Here is a 13643-nt window from a genome sequence, read left to right as displayed (position 1 = left end):
TCTTTATTTATATATGATCATGCACAACACATTATAAAATGTTTTAATACATTGTAGAAAATGCATGTCAAGGTTGTCATTTGCATATAATTGGCGAAAAATTATATTTGCCGATAAAATATGTTTTCATTGAAAAAAAACTAATGTATACATAAACAGGATCTTCAGTCTGGTTCCCTCGTACATTTTGTAATTTAACAAATGAACAGGAGTTACAGTATGAATCCTGAGATTACTTTTTGGCACATTTACGCTAGCTGTGAACTGAGTTGATGCAAATTGGAAAATTATATTCATATGCATACATGTTCAGTAAATCACAATATAGCCATAGAAATTGACTGTTTGATCTGTCAGCAGCTTAATTTATGTGTCTGTTGTTCTACAAATTTGATGAACAACATCTAAATGATGTATTTTAAAAGATCCACCCATACTTTAATTTCTTTAAATACACCTACACTTGTCTGTTTATATACACACCCTTAATCAAGTGCATTTCATCAACGGCAGATGCACTTTAATGGTTATAGGTTATTATCTGTAAACCGCATATGGGTGTCATAAATGATAAATGTTATAAAATCTTCAATTTCATATTTTTGTAAACATCTTAATGGGTACTTGTGCTATTTTTACTATCATATTTTGTCAGTTGTCTGTTTTTTGTGTTGCAAAATTAAATTTTGCAGGTGGTACAACAAATTGATTTTTATATCATAATGAGTAGGATGATTTAGCCAAAGTAATGTGTAATGGTACCATATTAAATAGGGTATTCAATTACTTGCTTTATAATAATTGAATATTTTGCAATGTGTCAAACTAGGCTTTTTGTAATTAATGTTTTATCAATTATTTATCTATTTATTCATGTACATGTATAGTTTGAGCTTTAATTTGTTATTTTTGTGAGGTTAAAAGATGGTGCAGTGATATTGTTGGCTTTTTTCAAAACTACCTCTACCCTTTTTTATTGGGAAAATATGCACAATTTTCATCAAATTGGGAAATTTAGAATAAACCATGAATTTGACTGAAACTTCTTTTTGCAGACCCCTTTTCAAGAATCAAACCATGCTTTGGAATGAGACTCCTTTTTGTCAGTAATGATACATAGATAGACCCTCAAGTTTGCACATTTAGTCATTTTAGGATGGAAAAATGTATAAATGAGTGTTTTTTAGTTTGAATTCATACACAATTAATACTGAGACTGAACTGTTTGGGAAAAAAGTTGTCTTTTTGGGAATAATTTTAAGCCATTTTTTTTTCAAATTGGGATTTTTCTCCAGGGGAAAAAGCCTGTATTCTCCACTAATTTAAGGCAAACAATATCACTGTGGTGTAAAATATGATTTTTCATTCCTTTGAAAATATTCTATGAATAAACTGTAGGTACCTCAGCACTTCTGTAAACTATGTTCAGCATATATGCACATAATGCATTACTCAATAACACAAACAAATAAAACCAAGCACAAACAGTACCTTGCATCAAATAATTAATATAGATAGTTAATTATTGATGTTCTTTGAAAACAATCTAATACAAAATCAACATTGATAACAGCATAGTATCATGGTGCTGTTAGCCCATGTGGAGAACACTGCATAATCAGAAAACGTACTGCACACAAACACAGAATTTAGAGGAAAATCTTTTACAGTTCTTCAGTTACATCCCTTTACAACTTTATATGAGATGCAAGGAGGGGCATCACCTGTGTCCATAGGACATATTCCCCATTTATTTGTTGCTTTTATAAAACAATTTCTGTGAAAACCCACTTTCAAGGGTTGTATGGACAGTTAGTAGGGTGTTTTTCATGTACAAATTAAGGCTACTAAGTGAACTTTATATTTGTATTTCTGCTTGTGTTATAATATCATTTTCTTCTCAGAATTATATAACTTACATTTAACGATGATTAAAGAGTTTGTTTTTGTTTCCTACAGTGGATTTGATCTTTTTAAACTGAAGTTAATCAGAATAAGGTGGCTTTATTTTTGTCTACTGGAAAGTCTCCAAACACCTGATGTAGTTGATTGTGAAACTTAAGAAAATATTACATCAAAACCTAATCCTGCGATAAAATATACTTGAAATGAGATGTAAAGAAGATTGGTTCGACCTTTTTCTATAAATACATTAAGGCCTGTTCATATTTTCGAATCACTGTGTTTGTGTTGATAAAAGAAGCTTTTTCTGTATCAAACTGGGGAAAATCTGGCAAGAGATGAAAATGAACAGTTTCTAACATGTCAGTTTACAATGGGTTAACCAAATAATAAATAGATAAATTGTGTAAATATTTGGGCTTTTCCTGTGTTGCTATAATTGAGTTATAAAATATTACTATTGGAGATATGAGGTTGATATTTATGAAAAAGCAGTCCAAATAGTTAATGACATAAAAAAAAAGCAGTTTAAGGAAATAAAATTCAACACAATACTGAATAGAATTAACTGGTTTGAAACCCAGGGGAATTTATATTTTATTCAGACTTTAACCTATAAAATAACTTAAATAGACTTTCTTTCTACCATCTCCAGGATAGAACAGCTTTTTATCATCACTTTTATTCTACTGTTCAAAATAATATAATTTGGAAAGGGGCTCCTAATCTGCCCTTGCAAATTCAATGCAAATTATCAAGCAGACGTCTTATACAGAATAAAGTAAAGTATGACCTGAAATGTTTATTTTTGTAAAGTAATGTAGTGATTTCAATATAATAACAATGACGTTTAAATGTACAAGAATAAATTTTGACCCATTGGTATAGTTTCACTGTCAATGCATATTATAAGCTACATGTAATAATAAATCAATGTTTGTTTGAAGGCTAACATTCGTTTTAAATATATTTATAGATGTAATTGTACATCTACTTAGATTTTACTGTAAATATCAACCCTATAAGTAATATGTTAGTTCAAGGTTAAGATTAATGGAACGTTACACAATTTCCTTTGTAACACCTGTTGTGTAATCGTTAAGTATCTATATAGCACCTGTTTTACATGTTCATAATAATATATTATGCTATACTTCTTCAGCCTCATAATGAATTAGTTGCAAGGGTTGGCAGGTAAAAGTTCTCCCGTCTGTGTTACAATCAGTCATGCACATATAATGTATATATATATACTAGTACTTAAGATTCATTGACATTTTTTAGCTACTTATTTTCATTGATTTTTTCTGTACAGACATTAAATGAATTGGATGCACACATACATCTATAGTATTTATAAGAGAGCCACACATTTCAGTACATACATGTAGTATTATTATAGCTTTTGCTAAATTTTCGTACCAACTTATTGAGTAAACTTTTTTTTCTCTTTCAGTCATATTTTACAGACAACTACATGGATAGACCCTAGAAAAACAATAAATCAGCAGCCTAACCTGAATGGTCTACAGAATGCTCCCCCACCCCCACCACAACACTCCCCTAACGTCTCACTACAGAATATTGGGCCCCTTCCACCAGGCTGGGAACAAGCTTTCACACCTGAAGGGGAAATGTATTACATCAACCATATGGAACGGAATACAAGTTGGATGGATCCTAGATTAAGTAACTACATTTTATTTTATTAGAATTATGCTTTTGTAGTTATTACTAAGTTTGAACTAAAGTTACATTTAGTAAAAATGTTTTTTTTTTCATCAACAATGATAGACTCAGTTGTAGTTCATTTCACAGAGTTCCTAAATAATCCTAACCAAATTCTGTTATGATAGAATATTTTCAAACAGAATTTTAGCATTAAGCATCCTCTTAAATAGATATAAGGGCTCTGACCTTAAAGTCATGCTTAGGACATGAAGTAATTGAAAACATAGTGCAGTGTAGCGATAAGACAATCCATCAAATAGGTCTATTGGTTTTCCTGCAAATCGTAACATTTCTTTATATGAATATAAAGGTATACTTTAAACAAAAACAAAAAATTAAAAAATGAGCACGATATAAATTGCTACCAGCACACATGATTTTGATGTTAGATAATTGTCATTGTAACAAACTTTTTCGTTTTAGTTCTTACCACAGCTCAGAGAATGCAAGATGTTAGACTACAACCACCACCACAAATATCAGCACAACCAAAATACAGTCCCACAATACAAATGACACAGTTACAAGCTGAAAAAGAAAAGCTGCGAAAGAGGCAGGAAGAAATAGATCGCCAGGTACAATAAACCTTTAATTATTATGCAATATAAAAATAAGAAGATGTGGTATTATTGATAATGAGACAACTCTCAAGATAAGAACAAATGACACACCTATTGTAATGTAGGGCACTGCTCGGCCTTCAAGTTTATATGAATCGAGCAGATATACTTTGTGCTTATTTATTTCAACAGACTGAAAAATTCAAGTTTTCAATATTAAAAAAAGTCAACTGAATTCATCCTGCATTTAATCAAATATGTTTTATTCTGATGTAAAAATTCCTCCAAGTTGCATCAATTAAGTATGCATTTTAGTCATCTTTTGACAATTCACAATTTCATAAAGTATGCATTAGCAATATTTACATTAATCAACACAGATTCGTGGACCATTGTTTAAAACTCAAAGTTACAATATGATTGTATCACTTCGTAAGTGATACCATTAAAAAGGTCTATATGGAAATAAATTTGACATATTTCTGAGTCAGAAATTGTATTTATATTTTGAGATGATTCAGTTATAATCATTGATTGTTTTAAGATGTCAGTGTTGCTCGATTAATAGCAGTTTAAATGCTTTTACTTCACAGTTTGTATTTGTTGCTTGTTGTGAGAAAGAAAGCAGTGTCTATATACCTGTCATTTTCTACTCAGATTGGAGATTTATAGACATAAGATATATATCTGTCAATTAACTACTCTGTCTCTCTACAAATATTTTGAATAATTTGTTGACTTTACTCATTTAAAGAAAAATAAATTTTCAGTCAATATTTCATCATTGCTTTTATCAAAACAAACCGATAAGATTAAAACATTTCTGGAGATTTGTTTTGCACATCTGTCTTTCTTCATTTCTATGTTGCATCAACTGTATTGTTATAATAAAAAACAAAATCACAGATACAAAGAAGGAGAAAAAGTAATGATTTCAAAAAAGCGTAGAGGTTTTGCAGGCTTTATTTGTTTTAAACTGATAACAAATAAAAAAAAATCAAACTTAGCTGGAAAATTGTCATTTCACCAATATGTTTGTTAAGATGAACCTTTGAGCATGTATGCAGCAGTTACACTAACATGTATGTCTATTTTCCTTTAGGAGATGCTCCTTAGAGCACGTATGCAGCAATTACAACAAAGTGGGGACAGCAATCTGAAGCAGGATCCATTACAGTCCGACCCATTCTTAGGTCAAAACCCCTCGTCTGACCACTCAAGACAAGCTAGCACAGACAGTGGTGTTGGTAGGGTCACAGGATTATTTGTTAATTTCTTAATTTTGCAAAAAAGCTTTTGTTAAAAGACTGAATATTTCAATTTATACATGGTTAAAAAAAATGATATCAAAACTAAAAAAAGTATTTAACTTATTTCAAATTCCTTAAATACACAATAAGTGGATTTTAAAATTTTATTTCACTGGTACAAAAACACAGCGCTGCTTGAACAATTTATCTCATTTTAAAGTAAACTTGGATCAAAATATCATTCTATAACATGCACATTAATAAGAATTGATACCTTATCTTAAGAAACTTAATACAGCAATTTAACTGTTTTAAAGGATAATGACATTGTATGGGCTGCTCATCTTTTACTTGGAACTAAGAGTAACATGAAAATGTTTTCATTTAATGTGTAGTAAATCTTCATTGGATTGACTCACTGACCAAACAAAACCATGTGGTTTGAAGGCATGACCAGTAGAGTTGTAGTTGTACAGCATTAAATTTGTATTATACTAATTCATGTCTGTATATAATGCCTATATAAGTAAGGCAACACATCACATTAGAATATGAATAAAAGGAGATATGGAATAAATGTCAATGAGACAGCAACCTAACAATGGACATAAAGTGGTTACTATTCTGTCGTATATAATTTAGACAAAATATTTTGCACAATGAATCAAACAGATACACTCAACACTTGAAAAAGTAGCAAGAAAAAAAGAAATAAAAGTGTTCTATTTTTATATTGAAGGTGGAATGGGCACAGGGACCAGCTATAGTTTACCCAGAACACCTGAAGATTTCCTGAGTAACGTTGATGAAATGGACTCATCAGACTCAAGTACGAGCATTATATTTTTATCAGAAAAATTAGTTTTAATTATTGCTTGTATGATGCTTTTAAATATCTACTGATTGCATGTTAGCACATGGTGACTCTTTTGCCATGTTTAAATCAGTATGATCCTGCATGCCTGTCCTTGTGTCCTTCCTATTATTAAATGAACACGCAAAGAGTTTTGAGATTCGTTAAAATCATTGCATATAGGTTCTTTTGGCAGCTTTTGTTTACTTTTTAAATGGGTATCCAAGATTTCACTGATGCAAATACCAATTGACTGATTACATATTTAGAGGGCAAATCATAATAAACTATTTAAAAATAGAATAGTGTTTTCACATTAGAATGTAAAACAATTCAAATTTGGTGTTTTGATATTATTTATTCTTTTTAAACTTTTCAACAGGCCACAGATTTAATGATTTTGGAGGAATGGACATTGGAAGCCTAAGTACAGATGATACCAGCAACATGGATAGTGATAATTTAGTGCCAAGTTTACAGGTAATTATTATATAATTCACATCAGGGATAGCAAGAATCACCAATAATTTTGCATAGTACAACACACACACCACAACTGGCTCCAACACTCAAATCCTCCGAAAATATATGTACAAACAAAAACAACAGACAGCAGCACCTCATGTCACATGATTAAGATAGACTTGATACAGGCAAAAAAAGGGATGGAGTTAAAAACTGTTTTATGTTTGCACAAACCTCACCCCTTCTGCACTTTCTAGACCATATACAAAGAAACAATAAAACATGATACCATCTAGATTCTGCTTATCAGCATGATCAAAGCAGATGTTGAAAAAAACACCTCAACAAACACAAAATAATACATGAAAGTATATGTAGACATTTTTTAACATAGACACGGTAAATTTACATTGAAGGAGACAATGGTAAATATAAATGAGACAGACAGACAAGTTCATTGAAGTAAATATCTGTCTCTTGATGGAAAAGATTTTCAATTCTTGAGTTGAGGCACAATAATTCCACAAATAAAATCATATTGCTGACTATCGATAATTAATACACAGAACACTGCAACTAGTGCTGATGATAATTTTGAATACAGTCATGGACATAACATTGAAATTTTTACACTTATTTCATGTTTTGTTTTGTATGTATATAATGTAGGATTTATCCACTTTCTTAGATAAATAAATACTAGGGTTGTAAGAATTTTATTTTAGAAAAACTTCTGAGAATTTAAAGACTTAAATATCTAAAGAGGTGTTGACACAAACAGCAAACATGAAAATTACACGATATTGCTGAATAATATTGATGTCCTACACTTGATTGAGTTTTGACAAAAAATAGTGAACCTAGTTTTATACTGTTATTTTGTAATGTTGGTTTTTTTTTCCAGGAGGACTTATCAGGGGACTTAAATTTAAATGAAATGGACGTTTTAAATAAAGATGACAATGGCCTGTTAACATGGTTATGAGGTCGAATGCCAAAGATCAAAGTTCATTGACCACATTTCAGCCATCATGTGTAAAGTGTTCTTCTCATTTTACCAATGTAGTTTTATTTCGATCATCAAAATGTTTTCAAAAGAAGAATCTCAGGTCGAACTGAGAAAAAAAAGGAAACATACTGGGAATGGACTCACAGAAAAGATGAATTAAAAATGTGATGGATTGCCAAAGAATATGCAGGGAAAATATAAAAAGAAAAACATATCACTCTTTCTATACTTCCTCATTTCATGGGAATATGGAGAACAGTTTCTTATAGCTCTTATTAATTAGAATCAAATTTCATTATCATTGTCAGATGAGAGCTTGTAAAATATATGGTAAAAGTCATCTTTTCGAAACACTTTGATGATCCAGGTCATTGTTGACAAAATACTTGATATATTCCATGTTGCAATGGTAAATGTTGTTGTCATATTTTCCCATGTGGGGAGATTTTTGTTTGTTTATAAATATTTAATAAATAATTATTTTTCCAGTAGGATTTTTTTTATAGAATATCAGGGAAAAATTACAAAAAAATTTTGTATTGACATATATCATGAAATATACATACACACCATTAATCATGGAGTTATACACATATACATACACAAAAAAAAGTCATTTACGTTGTATCATTATTTCATAGTCAATCAAAATTTGAGTATTTAGTGAAAGGTAGAGTCGCTTTTGATATAATAAGTTGTGCAATGATATCTTCCGTCAAACAGCGGCTTTACCTCCATTTTGTTTTCTATCTTGTTCATGTTTTGTTGATAAGCAGCAGAAACAAGTTATTTGTTGTACTACACATTCAGTTCTAAGTATCTTGTAGACTTTCCTAGACTATTGTGTATTTATTAGTACTTTGGTAATTGCAGTTTATGACTTCTTTTACTTTTTGTAAAAGATAATGAAGTTTTTAGTTATATTATTACAGTTTCCAGCTTTTATCTATCTTTATTCTTTTTCTTTTAGTAAATCTTATTAATTTGAGAAATCTCTTTTTATTTGTTGTGGAAAAAGATTTGCTGATAGTTGTTTTTGTCTGATTAAAACAAGATTTGTCTTTGTCTTAATTTACTCAAATGTGGCATGAATGTTTAAGAAAATTCAGTCAAAGGTTAACTTGAATGTCAAGGTGAAATGATACCAATGATCAGATAATATGGAGACAACAATATTATTAATGTTGAATAATATATATTATATATACATCATGAGGTTTTAAAAAGTTAAAAATGTTCAAAATCAGGATTTAAAGTTTATTTTTACTTGCCTTTGATTTTAAGAATAAGCTAAACAATTTCAGTTTATGCTTGAAATTTCCAAATAATTTGTCCATGAAATAAAAAAAAAAACATTAACAAAAAGTTGACTGTGATTTGCTAGTAGAATTTAGTACACTTGTAACCAATGATTTGGATACCTTTAATGTTTATGCTGCAGTAGAAAGACACTGAAAGTTTGTTTTAATCAGGCTGGTTATTTTTTAACCCCTTTGTGAAAGCTTATCTCTTAACTAACGTCAGTAAAATGTCATTGTGTACATGCATATTAAATATAAATACAAAGTATATATTATTATTTTTCCAATCTATGCAATATACTCCAGTTGTATTTATTTATATGTTCAAAAAGTAGAATGGACAAAAATTATATAGAAATTGGAGGACCAATTGAAATTAATTTTAAGTTGTTTTACTGATTTAAAAAAAAAATGTGTAGCTAAAATGAAGTTTATATAGCCTTTTACAGAAACATTCAAACATCGAATTAAAAAGAGAAAAATTAAGAAATAAAAAGGGAAGAAGTTAAGAAATCTTTATTTTAATTCTTTCAGACGAATTTGATTGAAATAGTCTGCAGATATGCAAAATCAAGAAATGCCTTTAATTTTTACCAGTTAAACATCTTAAGATTAGATTTTGTTGGTCCACAAAATTGAATAGGTATGTTATTAAAAGTATGTATTAAAGAAAACTTTATATTTCTATCATTTATAATCACAAGTTTTAAATAGATAGAAAATTTAGATATTAATATCTAGTATGAAAATGTAAGAAAAAAATATATTTGAAGGTTGTAAAATATACTATATTTAGAAGGTTTTAATACTGGATTGAATATAGAGTTTCAAATGTTATTGTAATGTGTTAACTAACAGTTTGGGTCATTTAATTTTTAAAACATTTTAAAACCTCTTGTATGTTTTATTTAGATTATTTGAAAATGGCCCAGAATTTTAAGCAATTTTCAGTTACAAAACATACTAAAAAATTATTTCAGAGTCTATATTTTTAATTTTCAAAGTTGTTGCTTTTAATAGTTGCCTTAGCAACTCATGTGTGATATTCGTATATTAAACCTGTGATTTTTGTCGGAGATCTTTGCAATTTTTACCTCATGTATTTTAATGCTTGCTGGCAAGAGGCTGAATACAAGATTTTTTTACTGCAGCTTATGTAAAATATTGAGTTCAACGGTCAGTTTTCAAATAGCAGCTCACTGTTGTTCACAGGAGAACTCATTTAAACTTTTGTTGTATTGTGTAATTCCAAATTTGTTGAATTTGTGTGACAAAAATTTATTTTGATACGATCACCATTTTGATAAAAATATTCTTAATTTGGAATTGATATTTTTTATATTTGATTAAAGGCAGTTATGATATGAGCAAAATTTACATTCCAATGTCCAAGTTAAAAGGGTCTCTTTGGGAAGAAAAAAAAACCTTAGAAAGGTTTACTGTGGCATTTATATGATAATTCAACAAAGTTTTGAAGAGAATCAGGGAAATTAATTATAAATTCCCCACTGAGACCCTCGACACAATTTTTCTCACAAGGTTGAAACAACTGTCATACACAAACAATTTGTTGCTGTTTGTTGACTTGTGGTTGTCATGACTATATTTAAATCTGCCATAAGGTCAGATAGTAAATAACTTGCATATATTATTATTACTTGCATTGAGGATGTGTTACAATAGATATTTTATTTTTTATTAGATAAGATTTATTTTCCCCCTCAACTAATGTGCATTTTTGTGGTGCTAAAATTTTATATGTTAATAGTATTTTCAAACTTTTAGTTGCTCATTTATAGAGCTAACTATGTATAATTTGGTTGGGTGTTTTCTTAAATTTTAATGCCACAAAAGTTGATAAATATTTAAAAGATGCACAGGTTTTATTTTGTGTTAACTCAACCTTAGACAAGTGCTAGATTTATTTTAGATTTCTATGTGTACAGTTAGTATTGATTTTCATTTGATATTTGTGTAGTATAATTTTATAATTTGTTTCATTTGTATAAGAATCATTTAGTTCAGTTTTATTTCAAATTCTAGGATCAACTCTAAAATAGTGAAGTCAGATCTTAGACATCAAAATCAAAAATCTATAGAGTTTCGAAATTTCTTTTATGTGACCAATATAAGTTAGTAAAAAAAACCACCATAAAACTATTAAAGTATAAAGCAATATTGATATTTACGAAGAAATATGATGAAGTTTTGGTTTCCTTTTATCATTTCAGAAAGTCATATCTACACCTTCACACTAAATGTTTGATTTAATGGTATGAAAAGGGCTTTTATCATCTGAGAAAAATTCTGAAAATCATCTTTACACCTTCACACTAAATGTTGGACTTGGTGTAAAATAAGGGCTTTAATTCTCTTATAATTCATAAAATCATATCCACAATTTCCTACAAAATCTTGTATTTATGAGTATAAAAAGGCTGTAAGGGGGATAATTTCACAGACGAATCGAGATATGTGTAGAAAAAAATATGCAAGCAAATTACTCACTGTTGATTTGGACATAGTTTAAATAAAGTCTGTCAGACTTTACCTATATCAATTAAAATTAAATGTGTTATGTATACAGTATAAAAAAAGAAAAATCACACATTAATATTGGGATTTAACTGAAACTGGACATCAACAGAAACAGTAAACCAGTTCTAAGACACAACATTCAACATTTATTAATTCATCTCATTCTGTTTTAGAGTTGATCAGTACAAACCGTTTTGTAATGTTCAGTTATTTTTGTAAGTTTATAGACATTTTTATATTTCACTTCCTCATGCATTGAATACCATGAACATTTTTCGATACTTCAACTTATGCATAGCAAGTTCAACATTGTACATATGATCTCAATAAAAAGAAAAGGCATGGAGATTTTAAATTTGTAAAAAAAAGTGAGAAAATTGTTATATATGTACCTTAAGCCTGGGTACTTATATTGTAAATAAAAAATCAAAAAAATCAAATAAAAATAGTAAATAAACTTGAATTGTCTTTGTTTCTGATTCCTGTGGTTTAACTGAAGAAATGCTACATGTATTATATTTGCCTAGCCTTTTTCAGAATATAAAAGAAGTGAAGATTCACATATTTTTATTGAATTTAAATTTCAGTCTGTTATTTATCTTCATTTGTACAAAAATAGCACCATTTCATTTGATTTAGCATTCTCATACTCATTTGGTGTAGTAGAAAAAACTAAGATATGGGGTATTCATCCATGACTCACAATCCGTGAATGCACAACCAAAAAACATACAAAAAGCAAAAGAACAGTGCTTTTATTGCTGTTCTTCATCTCAAAGTCAGTGAGATCTATCTCAACACAAAGCAAAAAACTCACCACACTGCCAGTTTAAGACTGCCCTTAACAGAAGTTTAAGGAGGACTATTTTATTGTTTTAAAAAGTTTTTCAGATGGTTTATTAATTTGGAATAGAACAAAGGAAAAGCCACTCCTATCTACTTCAAGGCAATAAGTTAAGAGTGTTTCAACAAAATCTGTCCAAAATCATCATACAAAAAAGAAAATCAGTTACCATTATCCTTTTAACTTCATGTTCTGCTATACAGATTATGTCCTCTTACTGAAAACTGCCTGTTGTCTTTTGGTAGCTTGTTCACAAAATCTGAAGAAGGTTGTAGATTTGTCCTGTGGCAGGGTCAAACTAAAGTGTGTAAAATTGGAATTTGCTGTTCTTTGCTCAGTACTAAACACTAAAGAAAAAGAGCAAAGATGAGTAGGCTCAGATTTAGAAAAATATGTCTGGGTAATGAGACATGTCTTCATGCATGAAGACATTGCAGACTCTTTCCTTGTGAACCAGCATGTACACAATCTGCCTAAGGGTGTTGGTTTGGTACTAAGTAGAGTTCATAACATGTTCTCATCCAGGATATGCAGTTAATTTACCACTGATCCTGGTTAAACAGCAATTCATCCTTTCACCTAACAGTTCACTAAAAATTTGGTGACTATTTTGAACTCATTTATCCAATCACAAATGAAGGATACCAAAGATACAGTTAGGTCTGCATTATATCTTGATGTGCATCTAGAAATTGCCAATTGCAAAATCGTAAGGTTGAGCTGATTCCAGCTTTTCTAATATGACATTTCAGTTTCTATATTGCAAATTTCCAGGAGCACCTGCTTATATAAAAAGTAAATTCCAGTTGAAAGAATATTCCAAGGCTTGCCTTCCCAATCATGATTTCCTAAATAAAGGGTTCCTGCCTATATGGATGATATTAGACCATAATTATTATTGGTTAAGTTGAAGTAATTCCTCTGGAAAGTATAACAGATTCCATTATGAGTTGGTTAACCGTTGTGGCATAGCATCTCATGTTTTAATTGTTGTTGCCATTCTAGTCCTTTTCTCCTCAATTATGACAGCTAAATGAGACTGGTCACTGAATTTGTACTTACCATAAGCAACATGAAGGGTGCCCCATATGAAGCAAGATATGCTCACCATTCTAAAGCACTAGATGTCTCCCCTGGTTTTTGGAGGAATTTATGTGGCTTTTGTTTGATGTTTGTGTCATGTTTTGTAG

The 13643-nt window shown here is 29.8% G+C and overlaps 1 protein-coding gene across 2 annotated transcripts in view; it reads left to right on the top strand.

The window, feature by feature from the left end:
* LOC134711594 (transcriptional coactivator YAP1-A-like) overlaps nucleotides 1-12072 on the top strand; it is a 29159-nt gene extending 17087 nt beyond the window's left edge. Inside the window, exons 2-7 of one of the 2 annotated variants that reach the window (XM_063572281.1) lie at nucleotides 3359-3591; nucleotides 4057-4208; nucleotides 5296-5440; nucleotides 6183-6272; nucleotides 6679-6776; nucleotides 7666-12072. In XM_063572281.1, coding sequence (XP_063428351.1) covers nucleotides 3359-3591; nucleotides 4057-4208; nucleotides 5296-5440; nucleotides 6183-6272; nucleotides 6679-6776; nucleotides 7666-7746 — 799 coding nt within the window. In that variant the 3' untranslated portion in view covers nucleotides 7747-12072. The remainder of the gene's footprint in view (nucleotides 1-3358; nucleotides 3592-4056; nucleotides 4209-5295; nucleotides 5441-6182; nucleotides 6273-6678; nucleotides 6777-7665) is intronic. The other variant, XM_063572282.1, reaches the window with a different exon arrangement.
* Nucleotides 12073-13643: the final 1571 nt, after the last annotated feature.

This window comes from Mytilus trossulus, chromosome 3 (assembly GCF_036588685.1).
Source record: "Mytilus trossulus isolate FHL-02 chromosome 3, PNRI_Mtr1.1.1.hap1, whole genome shotgun sequence".
NCBI classification, from domain to species: domain Eukaryota; kingdom Metazoa; phylum Mollusca; class Bivalvia; order Mytilida; family Mytilidae; genus Mytilus; species Mytilus trossulus.
This window is presented reverse-complemented; position numbering and strand designations above follow the sequence as displayed.